The 22,678-nt window shown below is 35.4% G+C and overlaps 1 protein-coding gene across 1 annotated transcript in view; it reads right to left on the bottom strand.

Annotated features, from left to right (window-relative positions):
* Positions 1–22,678, bottom strand: part of MALRD1 (MAM and LDL receptor class A domain containing 1) — a 236,134-nt gene that overhangs the window by 103,675 nt on the left and 109,781 nt on the right. Inside the window, exons 26-27 of the mRNA XM_039703707.1 lie at positions 13,769–14,014; positions 11,989–12,146 (exon numbers count right to left, since the gene is read on the bottom strand). Coding sequence (XP_039559641.1) covers positions 11,989–12,146; positions 13,769–14,014 — 404 coding nt within the window. The remainder of the gene's footprint in view (positions 1–11,988; positions 12,147–13,768; positions 14,015–22,678) is intronic.

The raw sequence follows: 22,678 nt of genomic DNA, 5'->3' as shown, positions 1-22,678 counted from the left end.
CTTTTTATGCATCTTTAACTCACCTTCTCTCTTTTTTTTTCTTTTCATTTTTTTCTTCTTTTTTTCCCCCATTATTTTTTTCCTTTATCAGTTTGGATATGGCCTGAGAGAAGGAATCCAAGAGTAGGAGGTGCATACCCCTAATAACTCTAGAACCAGTGGTGACATCCACGATGAATCTTGACCTCAAAGCACCCAGCAGGAAGGAGGATGGTGAGGCACAGCCCCCTGAGTGTCTGGGAAAGTCTGTGTGCACAGCCAGCCACAGTGAAACTGGGACTTGGGTAAAACTCACACCTCAGCTCTGCAGAGCAGACCAGACACTGCCAGGGAGTGCTTGCCCAGGGAGAAAAAGGATGGTGGAGGACCTTTCCTTTCACATGTCATGAATCAAAGTACTATTTGAGTGACACAGTGGGCAGGCAGGACACAAGCTGTGCTGGCAGGACAACTTCTCTCCTCTGACACTTTGGCAGATACTTGCTAAGGTCAGAAGCATTCTATTCACAATGTCACTGTGTTTACAAGATCAGTTCCACAAAGTGGGAATTATGGAATCAGCCTGTGTGGAAGTCCTCTCAGCTCTTCAAAATCTGAAGATTTGTGCATGAAGAATTAAAGAATTATCACTACAGCTGCCTTGTAAAATAAAAACCCCAAGGCAAAACCAATTCATCTGAATAAAGCATTTGGAATCTTCCAGAGATTTTGTTTGTTTTATTCAATACTTCAATTTGGCAATTCACCTCTAATAACATTTTGATTCTCTGAATAATACTAAGTGGAAGAAGTAGGAAAACATATCTTTACAGAAATTCTGGTGAGAGAAAAAGAAAATAAAATTTGATAAAATAAAGGAAAAATAAGTACATATCTCTGATGTAAATAAAATGTATTTAGGAAAAGTGAGGTTCTTTCATACAGGACAATATAATTAAAAGATGAATAATAATTTTAAGACTGACAATAGTAATTTTTGTACACTGCCATTGAAACATAAGGTTTTAATAAATATTTGATCTGTCACAGCTTAAAAGCAGCAAATCTGCAGGACAAGGATTGACATTAATATTTCCTATTAATCATCAAAATGCATCATATGCTTTTTCAGATGTATGAGAGAGTGATTAATGTCATTCCTACTTCAATGCAGTGGGATGTTCTCTGGGATATAACTGTATTTCTTTCTTTGTGACATCTACTATACAGCCTATTTGTATTCTATTGGAATATTCTTTTCAATCAATTGTAGCTTTTGGGCTTGTAGAAATATAGAACAGGTCCTCTGGGATGTTAGATGAACTGGACAGCCTCAGGGGACCCAAAACACTGAGGCTGAAAAAAATACTATATTCTTTATATAGTCAAACTCAATTAAGTATTTTAAGCTTCACTGTATTGACCCTGGATAAATGAGACACCTTTAAGAGAAATGTTTAAGTCCTGTCTCTATAACATCTAATGAATACAACTATTTATTAGTTGTATAAGAGAATACAACTTAGAGAATGCCAAGGAACTAGATATTTGATTTAATTTTTTAATCTGCAGTTATGAAAGATATTCTCTAAAAATGGAGGGCTCTTATAACTGATAGATAGTCCTGTAATAAAACACTTCTCTATTCAATGACCAACACCAAGTATGTTGAAGGACAAATGAAGTTATAAATATGTAAATATACATAGCATGGTAGGGATGTACAAGACAAAATTTGCAGACAGATTCACGAGATTTTGGTATTTGCATTGCCAGCAGAGATACTAAAAATTTAAGTAAGTATATGGCAACATTTACTGAAATATAACAAATTCAAATATTTGTCCAACATTCCTGACAGTACCCAGTACTGCTTACTGAAAGGTATTAGACTTACAAGTCTACAGGAAGCAGTAGGGAAAGTAACAGCTGCCTTTCCTCTTAGAGATGTTTGCTCTACAATGAGACAAATCATACTTAAAATTCCCTTTGACATGGGGAATAAAACAAAGAGAAATTAAAGTGGCTGCAGCAGTGGTTGCTCTGGGGGCATCTATGACTTTAAACAATAAGAATTTGTCCCACCCAGACTGGGACAAATTGCATTTTAAAATCAGCTCCTGTGACCTTAACTTATTTCTTAGGAAAAAAAATCTCCCTGCTGTAGAAAGCACAGAGATCTCTTTCTAAGATGTCTTTCCTGTGGTAACAGACATAATTTTCCAGGAAAAGGCAAAATTACTGATCTAAAAACAAACATGGGAACACGTCAGCCGCGCTCTAATATATATAAGAGAATTTGTAATATCTTTCAAAACAAATACAAATAAAACTAAGGTGGAACAGAAAATTCTGTGGCACTTCTTTCTCTTCCATTAATTTTTTTTTTGTGAAAAGTCAAAATCCCTCAGAGATCCTTCCAATTTTTTTTTTTTCCAGTACAGCAACTATTACATTACACACTTTTGGGTTATAGTTTCAGTAGCTGTGATAACCTCAATTCTCTGGTTCCACTTCACTTTTTCCTTAGATCTTGCAGACAGTGCAGAAGTTTTGTCTGTGTTTTCTAAATGGATTTATTCCCTGAAGCAAGTAAGCACAGAGCTAATTATCAGAAGAGTATAAACCTTTTACTGTGAACTGAGGAAATATTGCAACATTTAAAAAGGAAAATCAAGAAAAATATAGCCACTAAGTGACAAAACTACCCAAGAAAAAGAAAACTCCAAGGGATTTGTGGAAGAATGTACCTTCCCTACCACTTCTATAGTAAAAATTCAATCTCATCATGTCAGCTTGGAAAAGGATATTTCAATATGATGTTTAAGAAGTTTCTATAGCAATGGCATCCTCTGCATGAAATCGGTAGCAGTTAGATTGGCATACTCAAAAAAATAAATGGTGGCTTTAGGATATTTTATTATCCTTTACCATGATGTTCCTACTTTGGCCCTGCCACATGGTAATCTGTAGCTTTCTTTCTCATATGACCACATCTTTTGCGGATATTATTTATAAAACCATTCAGGTTTTCAACTACATACAGTGAAAATTCTCTTGTCAAACTCTTTAACACTGCTCTTTTCTAGACATGTGGTCTCTTTGAAAGGATCTTACTGCACCATTTTTGTCAAAAAAATCTCTGATCTAATAATAAACACCTAATTTCTCTGTGCAACAAATTTTGGTACAACTTGGAAGGAGAGCACTGCAATTTTTATAGAGATTAAATTCCAGAGAAACTGACTTTAACAGACTACATTTTTAACTAAGGAAACATCTAAGATTAATTAATGTGCAGCTAGTGAGTCAGGGGAAGATTTCCATTAGTTCTTATTCCTTTCCATAGCCCACATACTCCTAAAACAGCTAGACTAGGAAAAGCAAAAAAGCAGAACTCTCACTCTTTTAGTAACTCTGGAAGAATAGAGCTGGTGTATGAAGGGTTAAAGAGATGAAAATGAACTTAAATAATTTTTGACTGCTAATAAACTTTTTGATAACATGTTCCTTCTGAACTCCCATTGAACACAATTCTGAACTGAATCACACTGTCAAAATGCTCAGAATAATGTTGTGCACTGCAGAATCCTTCATAGCTAATGATATTTCCATGTCATAAATAACAAGAGTCTTCTAGTGTTCGCTGATCAATGAAATGAATTAGATGCCTCATGTATCAAAATTTAAACAGTACCTCTTCTAGATCACAGTGGAAATTCTGATTTAAAGAAGTTTTTCTTCCATGCAGATCAAACTAAATTAAACTGGAAAACAGTAATATACTAGAGCTGCGCTATTCAGTGGAAAGCGTGAAAGGCAACAGTGAAGTTCTGAGGGGAAGGCCAAATAACATCTAAATATAGGCTGAAGATTTTAAAGGCATGAATGGTAGACTAGCTTTATCATCCTGTCACTTAAAAGAAGAAGCACTTTATTCAGATGCCTAAATGAGATGGTATAAATGTACAGAAAACAAGTGTAAGCAAACTGTTTAAAACCTGAAAGATGGTTCACATTTGTGCCTTGATTTATTGATTCAGCCAAATATAGATTGAGTGCCTGGTCCACTGTAATTTCAAACAAAGCACAGTTTACAATAAACTGAGAAGTTAAGGACATAAAATAAAGTTATACAATTGCATTAACCTAATTTTCTACTGTGGTTTCATATGACCTTTCCACAACCTCTCTCCCTTCTCGCATTTCAGTGAAAGAGAAACTGACATTCATAAAATTGGATGCCAAATAATAATTTAAATTGTTAATAATAGAACAGCCCCCATGGTATAGCACCTCAGGTTAGCATTATAATAAGAAAGGTGTGGGGACATATAATGGTTGAGAGAAAAGAGATGATTTTGAAATGAAAGAAAAATAAGGTCACTTGCCCTTTTTTATTCACCACTCTTCAATTGTTTTCTTAATCTAAGAGTTAGAATTAAAACAAGCTAAAAATATGTCATTGTATTTATATTAAATGACTCTTATCCAACAAACAAGTATGCTTTCCATTATAAGATTTTTTTTTCTCTGTTGAATTTGAAAATTAAACAAAAAGTTTGGCTCATAACTTTCATTTAGCATGAAAATCTGAAAAGCATCCACATCATGTTTTGATAGACACAGTCTCAAAGGCTTAGTGTTTTTTGTTTGTTTGGTAGGTTGTGGGTTTTTGTGTATGTTCACTCTCTTTAGAAAACAAGCCCCCAGTTATGCTAAGAAAATGACCATATTTTGATCACACCCAGTTATCACACCTGGTTCACATTACAGCCCAGCATTGCAGCTAAACGTTAAACAATTCTCCTCATTTTTTAATTCTATAAGATCTGTACTTTTAATAAATATTTATTTATTAAAAAACAAACAAACACAAAAACCCCACAAACTTTCCATATCATCTAAACAACAGGAGCCAAAGAAAAACTAGGATCACAGATAGGTTAAGGCCCTCTACAAATCTGGTACATGGGAGCTAAGAAATGCAATTTTTAGTGTTCATCTTCTACTTGTAGTGCTCCTGCTGAAGGCAAAATCAAATATACTCTACAGACCACACAGTTACACCCACATATTCCAGACTTAATGCAAATAGTCTGTAACTCCTGAGTTTAGTAGTATTACTGTGTCATCTCTCACGACTACATTAATTTAAACAGAAAATCATGTTAACATGGTTTCTTCCATTTTAAAATCAGTTTAAAATTCCTTATTTGAGCTTGCTGATATTTTTTAATCACAGATATGGCCTGGTAAACCTTGCAGAAGCAAGTTACAAAAGAATGAGGGCAAGGGGAAGTGCTGAGGGAAGCTGGAAACCTGAGGAGTATGACTGAAGAGAAAGACCTGTTGGAAGAATTTGAGTCTAGAAAGAGGAGGAACTGCTGTGAAAGGACTATGGGATTTCCACAAGTGGGCAGAAAATTAATCTCTAAGCTGCAATTACCCTTTTACCAGCAAGCACTGTGAAGTTACTGAGTTGTGGAAGGTTTTGTTTGCATAGTAAGATGGTGGGAGGAAATGGGTGTCTCTCAAGCTCCCCCTGCACTGACACTATTATTCTCTGCTGCAAACAATAGCTGCTCTCTGCAATGCTCTTGCATGCTAGTGCATGCAATGATGAGACAATTCTACCTAATGCTATGGGGTCAACCTACAAACAAATACACTTAGAGATTATTGCAGTCATAAATATGTGTACTTAAAAATTCCTAGTCTGACTCTCACAGGAAACTACCGGAATCAGGTCCTCCCATAATTGTGCAATAAATTATGGCAAATATAGAAACACAGCTGGTTTGGGGTGGTTTTGAGGTTTCTTGTTTGTTTGGGGTTTTTTTTGTTATTTTTTGTTTGTTTTTGTTTTGTTTTCGTTTTTGATTTTGGTTTTGATTTGGGTTTGGATTTTTATTTTGGGAGTTTTTTCAGGGTTTGTTTTTTTTTTTTTGTTTTGGATTTTTGTTGCTGTTGTTGTTGTGGGGGTTTTTTTGATGTTATTGGTTTGGTTTGTTTTTTCTTCCTGAAGCTAATGAGAATTCAAAGCTGAAGGTCAGAAAAACAAAAAAAAATCTGCAAGGATAAAAATTAGACTCTTGTGTTAAGGACCCTTATTGATTAATCAAAGTAATTTTAAGCACACTAGAACTTGGTACTGCAAGCCTGCCAAAGATCAAGGACTACCTTCATCTTCGTGACATTAAAACTGATCTGTGAATTAAAAATAAAAGTTGCATTAAAGGAATACAAAACCTGTAACAGATAAATGTTCTGCACCATGAGTGCTAGTGCTACATCTGATTTTGATGAAGTTTCACAGTATAACATTTGCTCAGTTTGAAAAAAATATGCTTTTCTCAGTAGAAGACCAAAGAGGCTTTGGGATGTTAAAATAGATGAGAAAGAAAAATGAAAAAAAAAAACCCAAGATCTTCCACCTTTGCTGAGGTCAAATGGAACTCTTAGAAATGTTCAGGTTTTTTCTTAGAACATTTCTAAGAAATTTGGAGAGCTTTTTCCAAGTCAGGTTGTTGATCAGGAAAATTAGATACTGTCTTGCAATTTTAGGTCTGATCAATATTTTATGCTTTGTAAAAGGTATCAGCAGGCACAAGGTTACACCTTGCATTATTTATTATCTCAAAAAAAGGTTAATTAAATTTCTAAGTTCTTTAGCAGAAGAGGTGTGGAAAATGCTCAAAGCCCAAGGCTATACCTCAGAGGCTATTGTTCAGACAAAGTGCTATGCCTGTTTCACAGTTATTACAAAAAGATCTGATTTTGATGTCTGTTGCTGCAGTAAAAATCATTAAACAGCAGCTCTGTGATCCTTCAAAGAACTCTGCCCTGAGAACCATTTAAATCACAACTTTCACTGCTGAATGCGTGCCCTGAAAAGTGCTAGAAAAGAGCAAAATATGTCGGGCCAGCAAAGATCCCAGAGTCACTTCAAAGTCTCACATGCTAAAAAGCAGCAATGTGACAGCAGTCCATGAGATTATGAGAGGACAAATCAATAAAGGAAATCACTTCCAGAGGTCTCTGATTTGAGGAATGGGTCCAGCGAAACAACACCTGGGAGCCGTGCAGTCTGGAGGAGACTGAAAGTGCATTTGTTGTCTATGCCACATGATGCCATTTGGTGCCAGGCTGGGGTAGAAATTAGGAGGGTGGTACTAGCTCTGGGGACACATGGCTTGTGACTCCAGGTGGAATGTTGCAGGCTGTTCTGAGTCACTTAATGACTGTGTGCATCACTGTTTTATAACCAAGCACTGCCCTGCCTGACAGAGACATGCCCTAGTCACGCCAATCCTATATCCTTCATAGACCTCACCTCCTAAGTGAGGAAAAAGTCAAGTTCTCAAAGAATTTTAAGAAAAAAAAAATCCTTAAAATTCTCATATGAACAATTTCACTTACATGTGTTTCTACAAAAATAATGACCGTAGGTTACAAATCCTCTGATAAACCTCTTGTCTTCACAAGGATGCCAAAATACAAGATGATTCTTTAACTCTTTTTAAAAATACTTTCTTCCTTCAAAGGATGTTCAAATATATTATTCTCTTTCATCAACTCTTTGGAATGAATGCTTACATCTGGTTACAGTATAGGAATACAATGAATTATGTTCTTCCAGTAACTGACAATAAGATTGAAATAACTTCCTAATGTACTCATCTGGGAAAATAAAACACACTGAATAGTATCTGCATTTACCTACAGTTGTGCATAATTGTTTGTACCTTCTATGTTAACTCTTTTTGAAAATTATACTTTCAATGAAAACTAATTTATTTCTATTTAATCAGTCTCTCATTCTCAATTTGCTTGGAAATATGCTTCTGTCATTGTGCCAAAATCAGGCCTAAAACAACACTGTTTGAAACAATGTCTAAAAAGATGAAAGGTGCTGTTTCAAATTCAGGAAATACAAATAAAACATTTTCTTGCCCTGGGAAGTAAAGATGTCATAAAAGTTACTCTTGACAAGTAATACTCTATTTCACAGTATCTCCACTGATTCCCTTCAGAACTCTTGGGACTAATATTCTGTAATTCTCTCTCATTAGTCAGATGACATTTCATTCACTCAACTACAAGTTTTAATAACAGTTCATAGGTCAGTAATTGGAGTAAATAGTTTAAAACTGTGTCTTTTTCAGAGTTGCAGATACGCATTAAATAAAGGCCATTACCACTATGCAGCTGTGTGGAACTAAATACTAGGAAAAATTACTCTTTGCTATTAGTTTTAAAGAATTTTGCTAATACCTTAATTTTGTCTACAAAATAAATGTTATGTGTCTGTTTACTAAATCTACAGATAATCTACATTTTTTGGAGCATGATTTCAGCAAACTCTTAAGTAAAGCATTCAAGCAAATCTTTGAAAACTTAATTTTTTCCTCTAGTTTCAGGGAGGTCAAGTAATCTGCTTTGAGGCTACCTGAATCCAATACAGTTTCTAACTTCTACATTAATGTGAGGGATTGATTGTTTTTCATGCAGTCAGTGAGAAGAATCAATGTAGAAATACACATTCTATTTTATGCTGTGAGGTAGAATAAGCAGTTTCCTTAAGCCTTATTCTCGAGTGACTTCCCATAGAAGTAGGGTCAATTATATTGATTTGTGAAAATGTGATTTTAAGCTACTTGATCCTACAAATACAAATGTCCAGAATATACCAGCTGGCATCTGCAGAACCTCTGCTGCAGATTTTCATGTCCACAGCCTGGGATAGAAAATTTAACTCCATAAAAACTAACCAGGGAATTAGAAAATCCACTGTGACTCATCTCCACCTGAGCGGTGGCACCTGCTAAGCCATACATAGCTACACTACCAACCCTTCCCTCTCTGCACTGGGCTGGTTAACAGCAATGACAATGCCAGGGGAACAACTGTGGGGGCTCCCAGCTTTGGCTGAGAAGCAGCAGCCAGGTAACAGGGTCTGTGCTGCAGCAGCCCTGAGCAGCTGAGCAGGCTGGATGCTGCCCTGGCCAGGTTAGGCTGCTGCTGCCCCAGAATAAACGGGGCCTGGCTGTACTTGCCATGCACTGATCAGGACTTCTTGTTTTCCTGAATGTCCTTATGTCTTTGCTCATTTTTAACTGGATGGAATTAATTAAATGCCTGGGTAAGGTCCACTGGAACTTCCTAATGAGATCCTGTGTGTATTGGCCTTGTTATTGTCAGCAGAGGGAGTTACTAATGACAGGTTTACTAATGACAGGTTTCACCTTCCTCATTCATCTGCATATTTGTTTTCGGAGGCTTGTTTCAAATCTTTGAAAGAATCTTCCCCTAATTGTACTGGAACTTAAATTATCTTTTTAAAATTAAAATGTCTATGCAAAAGCAATTGACATTGATAGCACAAAAATTATTTTCAACAAGTGGTTTTATCATTTGTTGCTGATTTCCTGCTGCTTCTTTTTTTAATTGCAGGGACAACATAAGCAGTGGTAGAAAGCTTATTTTAGATCAACAGAATAATGAAATGTATTATCACTTTCAACTAATAATCCTTGCTTTCCTCTCTTTAAGCATGTTTAAAAATACACAGTTTCTTCTGACTCATAAAATAAACTGAATGCTGATGAGGTGCCCAACCACCAACACTAGAACGTGAACATGCTGCACCTGAACTTTGAAATATCTCCTCTAATGGATGGTATTTTCTTACAACTGCCACAGTCAAGACTACGTCTCAAAATCTCACTGGAAAAAGTTTTGAATCGATCTTTGATTTGATCTTGATTCCAAATCTCTTTGTGGAATATTCTGTTTGCTTTCGCACTGCTATCAAATCTTTGTAATTTGAATTCAGATGGGTGGTGATTTGGATATTTCAGTCTTCATAAGTACCTGCACTGTCAGTATCTTTTGTTTACATAAATGTCGAAGGGGTCAATTTGAAGAATACATTTGCAGCCATTTCAACAGCCCATCACTTGGACTGGATTATTATTATTCTATATACAGATTTTTTTCTTCAAAGAATATGTAGTACAATTTCAAGAGAAAAAAATCAAAACAACAGTAACTTCAGAGAAATTCCATTAGGAAAATGTATTGATTTTCTCCAGCTACCAACTTTAACAAAAGAGGTTCATGCTTGGCTATATTACCCTTTTATGATCTTTTAGTTTTATTTCTGGTTGTTGTTTATCTCATAGTCTGAGATAATACTTTAGTAGCGTGATAGATAATCTTAGACTTCTTGAAAGTGGGCAAGCAGTGCATATATTAAGAAAAGATATTAGTGCATACCATGAACTATGCTTTTCTTAAAAATGGCTTTTTACCTTTTCTTACCATGTTTGTTCCACTGTGATAATTGTAGAAGAAGAGAAATTTTTTCCTTATTCTGCCTTTAAAAATATTTCCTCATCTTATTTTTCATCACAGTTCCATTGTATATACAGTCATCACTCTCAGTTAAACTTTGAATGAATGGAATGACTTCAGCCACACGCAGTTTGCTAAGTTTTGAAGCTTGAGATGGTGATTACCTTCCCAGACCATCTCATCATCTTTTATTTTCAGCTAATCACCACCTAGAGATCTGTCTTCATTGACATTAACTTTACTTTAAATCAAGGGATACTCAATCTGGATGGAAATATTGTGATATTCCAGTTTGAACCAGCAGGAGAAGCTTCAGTATGACTTCCCATGACTAAGTGTTGTTTAATTAGATTGTATTCCTGCAGAAAATGCTAAATAGAAACTCCAATTAAAATATGGATTTATGGGTCCATTTAACAGCATAACATGTGAAGTTAAGTTGATTTGCAAAAAATCTCAGTACAACGATGGAATAATTTTTCCTCCTTTACAAATTTGAACTTCTCTGAGAAAAAGAGCTGTATGAAAACATCTCAATAAATATACAGTTACTTGATGAGTGGTCTGCTGTTAAATCTCCTGATGTTTGTCAAAGGGTTCATTGTTTTTTATATTTCAGGCAGACATATCTTGGGTTGTATCTCTAAGTACTAAAATCTATTGAAGTTTTTTATCTTTCAGGCTTTTAAATTATTTTTATATTATCCAGAATAATCTAGAGAAATAATTTTTAGTAATTTGTTTTCAAGGAAAAAAATCTATTTTATCATTTAAAGTTAAGTCAGCCAATATATGCATTGGAAATAAAACAGAAACTTTAATGCAGGTCACCAAGACATTATTAGAGATATTGTAGGAAGGGAAGTTGAGTGACACATGGCAAATAAGTTGCACCATGATTTGTACTTGAATAACCAGAAGAGATGCACAGATGCAAGTAAGTACAAATACATATTTGGTCACTGTGTCTGAAGAACATTGATTATTAATTTCTACATAAGTATTAATTTCTAGTCTGAACCATATTATGATTCAAAAAATGTTTTTACAGGCAGTTAATCCTTTTAATGAACAGCAAAGGAACAGCCGATTTTTTACAAATGTCTCAGTTTTCACTTTCATATTAATAACTAATATTTTTAAAATATGTTTTGGTCATCTCACATTTAGTGAAGAAAAATATTTTTAAATAAAATTGATTGTTCTCTGTACCCATTTATATAAAAATATTTAATGCAGTCATATTTATGCATTTTATTCTCAATTTGTATGTGCTGGTAATTTTTTTTTGTCTCATCAGAACAACAGGGCTGCATACGGATAAATACCAATAAGGATGTCAGCAAAATATGAAAATAGCCTCACATGGAAAAAATCAGAGAAAGGTACTATATGTGAAGAAGGGAAGATAAAAAGAGGATTTGAAAAGATTTTCTTTGGCTTTTCAGATGGCTTCTCTTGGAAGAGAAATGCTAAAAGCATTTTTAAGAGACTGGAGTAATAAAAACCAGCACAGAACCAGGACGTGTGTGGGAGCTCTCCCAGTTCTGTCAGCTTAACAACAGAATGTCACAGTGCTGAGGCACTCTGCAGGAGCATGAACACCCTTACAGGTATAATATACTCAAAAGAAAAGAGGTTTTTTGTTACCTTAATCAGAACCTGAGTACGTCCCATGGCTTTTGATGACTTGAAGTACCAGAAACTCATCACACAAGTCCCACTTGATTCTTTCCATATGGAACTCTTCAAATGGGCTTTTTCATTTATTAGGCTTATTGCAGTGGCCTCAAGATATAGGAAATGTCCTGAAATGAAATGATGTATTACTGAAAAAGTGTTTTACATTTTCATATTAGACTCCAAAACTCCGTAAAGTAAATGCAGAGAGGTGAAGAACACTTCCCTCATAAGTCTCATTCTAGTCAACCTCAGCTCAGGAGAAAAAATTACCAGTTCCCATTTCTTGTGCTCTTCTTATATCAGGAAAAAACTGGTGGTAGCAGCTTAAGACTGGAGTGGACTTGTGTAGCAGACTGGGAACTCTCCCAGGTTTTCTGGCTACTTTGATTACTGTCCCTGATGAACTGCAGTAGTTGCAATTCTGACAATACATCACAAAATAGCCACATCATGATAAATTTCAGGATAGAGTCTCCTGAAAGGTAATCTTCAAAATAGCAAGTCACATTATATAAAAACTTGAGAAACAGGAAAAAAAAAAAAGATGCATGTATAAATCACTAGGTATCCCTAATGGTTCATATTACCTTTGGTCATTTTTACTCTGTTTGAATATTAATGAACATATAAATTATTTAGTCAGATGAAATTGTAAAATTAGATGCCCAGAGTTAGTATTTTTCAACACTGATACAGTCCTTGAGTCTTCCATTTATTTTTTAATAGGAAGCATAAAAATTCTCCCAAGTTTTAAATTTTTTTTCCTTTGTACAAATAAGAAATGTGCATTTGACATAAACATAAATGTATTATATATAGCACAAAAATTGTAATTGCACATCTACTAATGTTTGTATATAAATTAGGCAAAAAAAAATTATTTCACTAGATAATGCAGAAACAAGTGGACTCATCTTTGACACTTCCCTGGTTTAGGTATGACCATAGATGTTTGCCATGGTGTTATAGGATCAGAAATCTGCTTTTTCTCTGAGGTCAAGCATATATTTAGCAAGTGTAGTGGTGTATTTGTGACAATACTTTAAAAATATATATTACTGACAATGCAAATTATTTTTTTTCTACATATTTTGAAGTTTATTGAGTTTTGTCCTTCAGCAGTTTGTGTAAACATTCAGTGACTACTATCATGCCTTTGTGCAACTCTGCTGTGAATATTTCAATTTAAGGTCAGTTCTGAGCTCAGCTTTGGTAACATCTTTGTCTGAGCTACAGGACCTTCAAAAGCAAAGTGTGAAGGCACAGAGCTTGTAGCAAGAACAAGAGCAGATAACTGAGTGCTTTGGCCAAAACAAACCAGGACATGCACTAACAAAGGAGATTTGTTTTTTTAAATGTACTTATTTAACATTGTGTAAAATTAAAGTATGAATAGTCACTATGGGGAACTGTAAGCTTCCTGAAAATGACCTCAAGCTCTGGAGGAGTGGGACCCAGTGGAACTCAGAGCTGAGCTAACTCACCTTTGCAAATTGCAGCCAGACCAAATGCCTCTCTCCAGACAAATATCAAATTATCTTGCCTGACTCATATAAGAAACAACTAAGATTCAATTTTCCTAAATTAAAATTATTGCACAATGGCAGTTAATATCTTTATATTGTAACACATCTAATTCATTAGAAATTACACCCTGATTAGAGATTTTAGAACTCCCCTGCTGCCTGTGGATATACGAGACATTTCATGAAGACAATGATCCCTTACTAGTGAGCTAACAACATACCAGTTCTATTTCCAAGCGTGTGGTCCCCGGGAGGTCTAAGACTTTGAGGCGAGCTGACCCCTAGCACCCAGTGAAAATTGTCAGCCAGGGAATTCTGCCAGCCACATCTGCCATTCTCAAAGGTGCAGGAAGTTCCGCATTCACTCTCGTCTGTATTATCCCCACAGTTGTCTTCAAAATCACAGCTTTGTTCTGGTCTGTAACACTTGCCATTCTGGCACTGCCTATGGCCATGTGAGCAGGAGCCTGAAAAGAGAAGAATGAGGGTGTCCTGGTGAATCACAGTGCCGTGCATCCCAGCAAGGTTACTGGAAGGTTACATTACAGAGAGCTTAATATTTAGGAGGAGGAGGGTGGTCCAGAGCAGTTTTATTAAAAGCCTTTGGTTCCCCTGAAGTACCAATCCATTATCAGTTTATTTCTTTTGTATTTCGTCAAGTGATTGCCTAAATAAATGACTGTTTCCTTGTAAAGCCTCAGAGGGCAAGCTCCAGCCAGGCATTCCATCACTAACAAAGCTTTCTAGTCTGACTTAATTGCTGGCATTCTTCTTTCATGTGGTGTTGGATTGAATCATTTTATCTTAGCTGCAAAGTTGAGCCTACTTTAGCAGCCCTAATTTGGAAGAAAAAACTTTTCTGTTTTAACTACAGAAGTTTGCCTTTTAATGGATTTTTTTTTATGAGTTCAGTAGGTTGATGGTGTCCTTTTTGTGCAGTCTTCCTGCCATTATTGAGGAATAATTCTACTATTGTACAGCCTAAAGATTGTAGGACTCAGACACAGGATCTATTTCCAAGTTTCATGTTTTCATTTCAGATCAGTTTCTGCAGGACTCTGAATAAAACATAGCAACTTCAATACATTTTGTAATCAAGAGGAGAAACACAACATTCTGAAACTGACCTCTTCCCATTTACCTCGTACATTCTGCTGTGCCAGAAATAAATGAACTAGGATAATTTTACTGTAAAATAGGAGTATGACTATATGAGCTCAACAGACAAAATTAGAATATGTACATGTCTAAAAGTTGCACAAGTATAGAGAGAATCTGAGTTAATTGATACTGAAAATCACATGGTGCTAAAACCTTGTTTCCATTACCACTGTATTAATTCAAAGGAGATAAATGACATTCACATAAGGCTGAATTTTATTAAGAGGTCCAAACCCCAGATTTATTAGTAAAAAGAGGATAAGAGATGGGGTGTTCAGTTGTCATGTTGGTAACCTCTGAGTTAATTGATACTGAAAATCACATGGTGCTAAAACCTTGTTTCCATTACCACTGTATTAATTCAAAGGAGATAAATGACATTCATATAAGGCTGAATTTTATTAAGAGGTCCAAACCCCAGATTTATTAGTAAAAAGAGGATAAGAGACAGGGTATTCAGCTGTCATGTTGGTTACCTACATCCCATTTGTTTCAACCAGTCTCTAAATTACAAATGCTCCAAAGTGAAAAAAAAATATTAGAACCCTTTGCTGCAGGTTTTGGTTAAAGTCAAAACAAGTCACTTTATTTCTAGATATCAGCTAAAGAAAACAAGTGTTAACCACTGCTCTTCAAGTTAAAATCCTCCTTATGCAATTCTTACTAAAATAAATTTAAAATTCAAATACATATTGGAATATGATAGAAATATGTAGCAAGATTTCCAGGGAAAATATTAATTTTTAATTCCTGACTTCTTAGAAACATAAGAATATGTATCAGGTTTGCTCCAAAAGATTGTTACTATTTGGCTTTTAACAATTACTCAGAGAAAGGAGGAAAAATTCCTGATCAAAAAGAAGCAAGTAAAAATAAAAGTCTGATACTGACTTTGAAAGTCAAGAACATCAGGCAAAAATCTCCAAATCTGGAGACAAGAAAAATGGGTGATCTCTGACCAGAAGAAAAAGAATTGTTTGAAGTTCAAAGTTAAAAGTTTTAAAAATCAGTGAGAATTTTATTAGTACACAATCTCTGAAAACAGTCCTGGTCAAAAGAATGGTGCAATAGTATTTATGAATCAGGTAGTGTCCATCAGAAACTTCTATCAATCTTCTTCAGAATTTCAGTCATCTCTCTTGTATCCCAAAGGCTGACAGAGATTTATTATAAAATTTCTGCCTAATTTAAGTGACATATTTTTAGGAGCTGGTTATTATAATCCTACCCTTCTTTTAAGTTATTGCAGTAAGAATTTAGCAAAACATTTATTTTGTCAGCAAACTAGGAACTTAATTTTCAGGATGCAGTTCATGCCTTGAAATATTTTCCCTTGAGGTTCATTGATCAATAATTTCAATAACTATTGAATCTTGAGGTCCCTTTGTAGCATTGTTTCCAATTTGAGGTTAAAAAAAAAAAGCAGAGTTGAAAAGTGGAAGTCTTTGTTTCCTGAGGAAAAACAAAAAAATCCGTCTCGAATCCTGGCATGAATGAATCTTTCCAAGCATGTGTAATGAATGATATTACACTGCCTGAGTCTGTAACGTGACTTGCTTCTGGATGTACTTCCATAGTATTGCTTCTCTTTAAATGACATTTCTAAGGCTTTAAAACTGTGGGGGGAAAAAAAACTCCACCAAACAAACAAATAAACAAATAAGCTTCCCTCCTCCTAGAAAATAACCCCAAACCTACAGGAAAAGGAGTATTTTTTAGAGCTTTCTTTCTTCCCTACTTTTCTTAATCTTCGTTGTTCAAACACTCTGTTACATAGATTCCTGTGGGTATGAGAGGTAATTAATTGAGAGGAACTTCTCCTTAACAAGGTTCAGCAAACCTTTTCTACAATCAGTGTTTCTTGAAGATTATTTGTGGGTAGACTTTTTGTCCTGTGTGGTAATGCATAGATACACTAGGCTGCAGTAGATCCTTCGAGCCCTTTTCAGATAAATATCTTTTATCTTATCATTATATGTATCCTTCAGATAAATAATCCTTGAATTGAGGAGGATTTATACAGCAGAGGAAAACAGCTGCATCAGTTTGTAATCCCCTTGTTTATATACCCTGAGCAAAATCAACAGGTAAAACATTTATATTTTTAAACAGGTTTTAGGAGAAGGATTAATCTCCTTATTTTATAAGGGTGTTTTTCTTAAATGTATTCTGAAAAAAAAAAAGAAATTTACCTGCAATCATCAAGAGAGAAAATATTTTTTTCTTGAGGGCAGCCTGTCTTATTGTTGAAAACTGAGGCAAAGAAGGTCTCATATACTCAGCCTTTTCCTCATATTCCTCCCTGCATCCAATAAAGAATGGAGGCTTTTCTTGCCACTCATTTTGCTATTAATGTATTTATAAAAATATTTTTATTATCCTTTCCAGAAGTGGCCAGATGATGTTCTAATTTGGATTATTTTAAGGTTTAAATTTCATAAAATTTTAACCTTCTTAAACTTATTATATTTAATAACATAAGCATGGATGTTTTCCAAACAAAAACCAAACCAAATGAATAACATCATTTACAATTAGAATTGTAAAAATGGGTTATTGGAATAACTCATCAATAGGTGTGAAAATCTAGAGCTGGTTCAAAATATTTTCAGATTTTATTTACATTCACATGGTGAGAATCATGCCTTCTTCTAAATCAAAGCCAGAGGTCCTGTAGAACCACAGTCTGGTATAGAGGACAGAGTAATTAATCAGCAGACTAAGATTGTGACATCCCAGGGATAGGGGCTCTCTGGATAATTTAGATCGCTGAGGTTTTCCCTGTAAAAATTACTCCATTATCCTTCTTGCTCTGAGCTGACATTACTGTATGACTGAAATCTATGTGTCCTTAAAAAAATAATTTGTTAACAAGAACATCTTTCCTCTAGTATCTCACTACTATAACCCAAGAACACAGAGAAAATGTTTTCATCAGTGTTGATGATGCTTGGTAATACTGACTTGTCAATGCAGGAATGTGAAAAATGCATCTCATTTCAAAAGCAAAGCTTTAAAATTAAAAGAATTTTTAAAGACTTTCTGATGTTGGGGAAAAGAATGATTTAAAAAACATTATAGTGTATCAGCTTTTTTTTTTAAGGAAAAAAGCTTTATTTTCTGGAATTGAGTGCAAACATTTGGTTCTGTAAGCCTTGCAAGTACTTTGACGTATTGATTTGCATTCTGAACCACTGAAAGTTAGAAAAACAACAGCTTGAGTTCATTTGCAAGAGGGAATTTTAGAAGAAACTGTTGCTGTTCAATATTATTGTCTCTGTCCAGGACAGACCACTGAAGAATCTTTGTTTTGTTTGTTGGTATTTCGTTATTTTAAAAGTATTGATTTTTATCAGTCACTCAATACGATTTAAGACATACCCAATCTGTGACACATTCAATGGGTCATAACCTGGTGCTTTGCTTTATTTAAGGTTACCAGAAATTCTGACCTGAAGGCAAGAGGGGCTACTCAGTCCCTCTTCATACTGAGTTTACTGCATATACTATAAGAAGGGCAATGCTAAAAACAATGTTATAAAGATCAAATGATTCAGTTTGAATTGCTTAGATGCATGTGAATGTGCATTCACAAGAAATGAAAAGAGCAGGTTTTGATTAGAGGAGGAGGCACAATGTCTTTTTAACTCCCCCATTCTTACAGTGCTGGCATACTAATATCTTTAGTAATATAAATAGTGCATACTTTCCATGTTGTTTGAGTAATTATACACCTATTTATTCTATAACATGCTAGTAGGGGAACTTGAAAGAAAATTTTTAATTAGGTGTTAAATCTCCATACTGAATAAGAAGAGACCTAGGCCTGGATTCATTGAAAGATACATTGCAGTAGCATTGGCTGGTTTGCTCCTTGCCAGAAAACTGAAATAAGATATACAGTCTATGTTAATATTGTTATTCCAGTGCTAATCAGGAGGTCTATGTCTCCAAAATTAAGAAAAGGACAAGCAAAAAAAACTGTTGTAAGAGGACACACACTTAACAGTGTGTACAGTGATACATCAGTTCTTTTATACAGTCTTCCCTTTCCAAAGCCATGTTGAAATTTATAACCTATCTTCTTGAGGGTGGACTTGGAAATACTAAGAGAAAAGGAATTTATCTCTAGTTTTTATGCAAAGCTTTTACAGAAACAATAATATTCATAATATGCTTCTACTACAGTGAGAAAGACTAAATACTAACCCAAGTGAAAAGCTTAACTCACACTCCTATGTTTACTCTTAGCAAAAATCCAAAAAAAATTCTATTGTACAAAATTTTGGGTTGCCATGTTCTGGCTCAAATACATGAAATCTAAATCTATTTAGTGCCTGAATTCCTTAGTAAAGATACAGAAAAATAAATATTCCTTAGGTATCAGATCCAAAGTCCTGAAAATATGTCAAAAATTTGCTGCATATCGTCTAGAAATACAACTTGGAGCTCATGTGAAATGCAACACAACTATAGACTGGCATCTTGCCTGAAGCAGATCAGTGTAACAGTGCTTTTATGAGAGCCTGGACTGGTGCATAACTGGTGACATCTCTACCTTAGAGCCCAAAATGGTTTAGCTGTGACTCTGCTTTAATGGTCCAACTGCTATCTGATTGTTTGGCGGGTGGAAAAGGCATGGCATCTGCATTTCCTGGTGCCATGGGCAGGCTCTGGTCAGTGGTTTCACTGGCAGCATTTCTGATGGGAGAAAATTCTGGAGATTGAATCTCCAGATTCAAAAGTATGGCTAAATCAGAACATTTGGAACAGGAGAAATGGGTTGCACAAACTCTGGATAGCTGAGGTATGTCAGAAGGGAATTTCTACAAAGAGATCAATGAAAAGTTGGTTAAACAGTGAACTAAAAGCATTTTATGATGTTATAACTGAATCTGAAGTGGGTGAGATCTTTGCTGGCTGCACTGGAATATGTGATTATTCCATATTCTCCACCACACCCCAAGCTGTTGCCCAAAGCATATCGTGGGAGGTGAAGCTGCAGTGCAGTGATAAATCACCTTTGTGCAACTTGCCAGAGCTTCTCAGTAAATGTGACACGTGGAAAGCACTTCCCTCAAATCCTACTCAAAGCCTGACCAACCAGTTCTAATTTAGTCACAGGCCTGACTCTGAGACCAGAGGACACTCTCCTGGCCAGATTTAACCTTGGTGAGAAGACAGTGTAAATGGAGTCCCAAAACCTGAGAAATATTGGTTCCAGAACTAAAAGTATGAACAAAAGTATGTTGAGAAACCTTTCTCTGTCAAATAAAGGCATGCAAAAAACACATACAATAAGCAATAAAAAAGTCTTTCTATTATATGTCCACAAGACCTCAGATGTTTTCCAGAAAATTGCATTTTCTTCAACATGTAAGACACTATGAGGTGATCCAGTCACATCCTTAATTTGACATATACCTCTTCAATACTCAAAGGGGAAGATAAGAAAAAAATACATCTATTATCAGCTGGGGATTTCTACTATTTATGAATGTCAACCTCTTGCGTTAAATCAGTAGTAATATTCAACAATACAAATTTAAACTACAAATTGTTCTGGAGAATTCCCACTAGTGTACAGATGGGATTAAAGCAAGAAAGAGCCGCAAGAAACATAATTTGCTCAGAATTTGTATGGCAAATTACAACACAAACACAGTTATATTTAAAATTTTCAGATGCGTGTGAGTAAGGGTCAGATGTAGGAGAAACGAAAACTGCCCAAAACTGATTAAATTGAATGTCATGACCCCTACGAATCCTCATCTGTCATTACACAGGAAAAAATTTCAGGATTACTGTATTTACCACCTTCATCTGAAGAGTACGTGATGATTAAAAGATTTCATTGATGTCTTGACCAGCCTTCTGCACATATTTAAGCCTCCTGACTAAAGAGGTCAACAGGAAAATGATAAATGCCTTATTCTTGATGGAGGAGAAAGATATCAACAAACTCCTTAATCACACAGTATCTGGTAGAAAGGTAGCTTCAAATATGTTCACCTTTTCCCTTCCTCTGAGTTACATGTTTGTTCTCAGACACTAACAGAAAAAGACTAAAATTTTATCCATAAAGTCAGCAAAAGTGCTTTGAGATGAGGTTCTGAAAGCAACAAGGATTACTCTTGGCACTGTTATGTCCCCTAGTGCCATTAAGGAATTCTGTTCCTTATCTTTTTTCCAGCCAGGATAAACAATTAAGACAAAATTATTTTTTTATTCTTCTCAATTAATGTTAATCCAGTCCAGTACAGTCATTTATTCCTGAAAGCATTGATAACTTTATTAACTGCACCATCATTCAGCACGTGTTCATGTTTACCAGCGCACTTTGAGGTAAGTAAGTACTAACACATCTGCTACAGCAAGTAACTGAACATGGAAAGAACAGAACAGTTCATGGCTAGAAAAACAGCCCTGATGAAATTGCTTGATGCCACTTCACAGGATTTCCACAGAGTTTACCATTTAAGCTCTGCCATTCAGCTTTCCTCTGCTTGGAAAGGAAGCTAAGGGAAATACAGAGAAAAGTACCAACAGTCCTGAAACCCAGAGAACAACACTACCTAAACCCCTCATATTTACCTAGCCCAAACCTTCATCTCTAAGTCCAATAGAAGCTGAGTAATTTCTTATGCAATCTTCTTTTGAAGCTTTGACAATTTCCTTGACATACTGCTTGTCATCAGAGTGGATCTCATGAGCAAAGTGAATATTGTTGACAGGAGAAATGCCAAAGCCTCAACTCTGGACCTGAGGAGAGCAGACCTCAGACTGCTCACGGAATTAGTTATTAATGTTGCCTGGGAAAATGTTTTCACAAATGCTGGGGTCCATCAGTCCTGGTCACTTTTTAAACATCATCTCCTAATAAAGGCACAGAAGCAGGCAATTCTCAAATGTCTGAGCTCAAGCAAGTGAGGCAGAAGGCCATCTTGGTGGAACAGGAATCTTCCCTAGGAAAAAGGGCAAAAGAAAGTGTATGGCCAGCAGCAGCAAGGACAGGTTATATGGTCAAAACACAGATATGCTTCTTTCCACTGTAGGGAAAAAAACTGTGTGGCAAAAGCTCAGCTGAGCAGAGCTGTGGGGAGACAATAAAAGGAGATTTTCAAATATATTAATGGCAATTGACCCACTACAGGACAAGGATGGTCTCCTCACAAACAGTGACAGAGACAAGGCAGAGATGCTTAACACATTCATTATCTCTTGTCTTTAACATGGATGATGGACCAAGGGGCTTATCTGACTTAGAGCAAAAAACAATTGCGGTCTTTCCACAGGCAAGAATGCTTAATAAATTTTGACAGTTAACAGTGTTTATACCTCGTATTTGTGTTTTAACTTTGTTAATCCTGACGTTAAATAGCATCCAGGCACATCTTGGGATAGTTAGGTACCTTACAAAATTAAAATAGCGTTTTATTTGAAAGTCATATTCTGTTGAAAAATTTCAGAACAAAAAAATCAGAGAATGAAAATGAAGCTGAGCGGTGAGTTGCCTGAAATCTTTCATTATGTAAATCACAAAGTATAAACTAAACTTTCAATTAAAGGTTACAAACATCTTGTTCAAAATAATGTTTTCCTTTGTCTACGGTACGTCACATTGAAAATGTAAATTCCTAACTAGTAATGTAAAATGCAGTCCAAAGTGACTATTGATAAGCATGTACTTAAATAGCATTTGAATTAGATCTTGTTTCTTACAGTCAGAGAAAGAGAATAAAGAACCACACTTGTCTTCAGTCTTATCCACATACAGAAATTTTGTTCCAGGACATCTAGAAAATTCAAATGCCCAGTAAAGGTGTATTGGACTGGGCATTTGAATAGATAGGACTAGATTCTGTGAGATATAACTTTTTTTTCAGATTGTTTTTGCTGCTGCAAGACATAATAGTAGAAACATCCTATATTTCTAGGACTTGTCTGTACTGTGACATCATTTCTCTGCT

This window comes from Passer montanus, unplaced genomic scaffold (genome assembly GCF_014805655.1).
Source record: "Passer montanus isolate IOZ18808 unplaced genomic scaffold, ASM1480565v1 scaffold10, whole genome shotgun sequence".
Classification (NCBI taxonomy): domain Eukaryota; kingdom Metazoa; phylum Chordata; class Aves; order Passeriformes; family Passeridae; genus Passer; species Passer montanus.
This window is presented reverse-complemented; position numbering and strand designations above follow the sequence as displayed.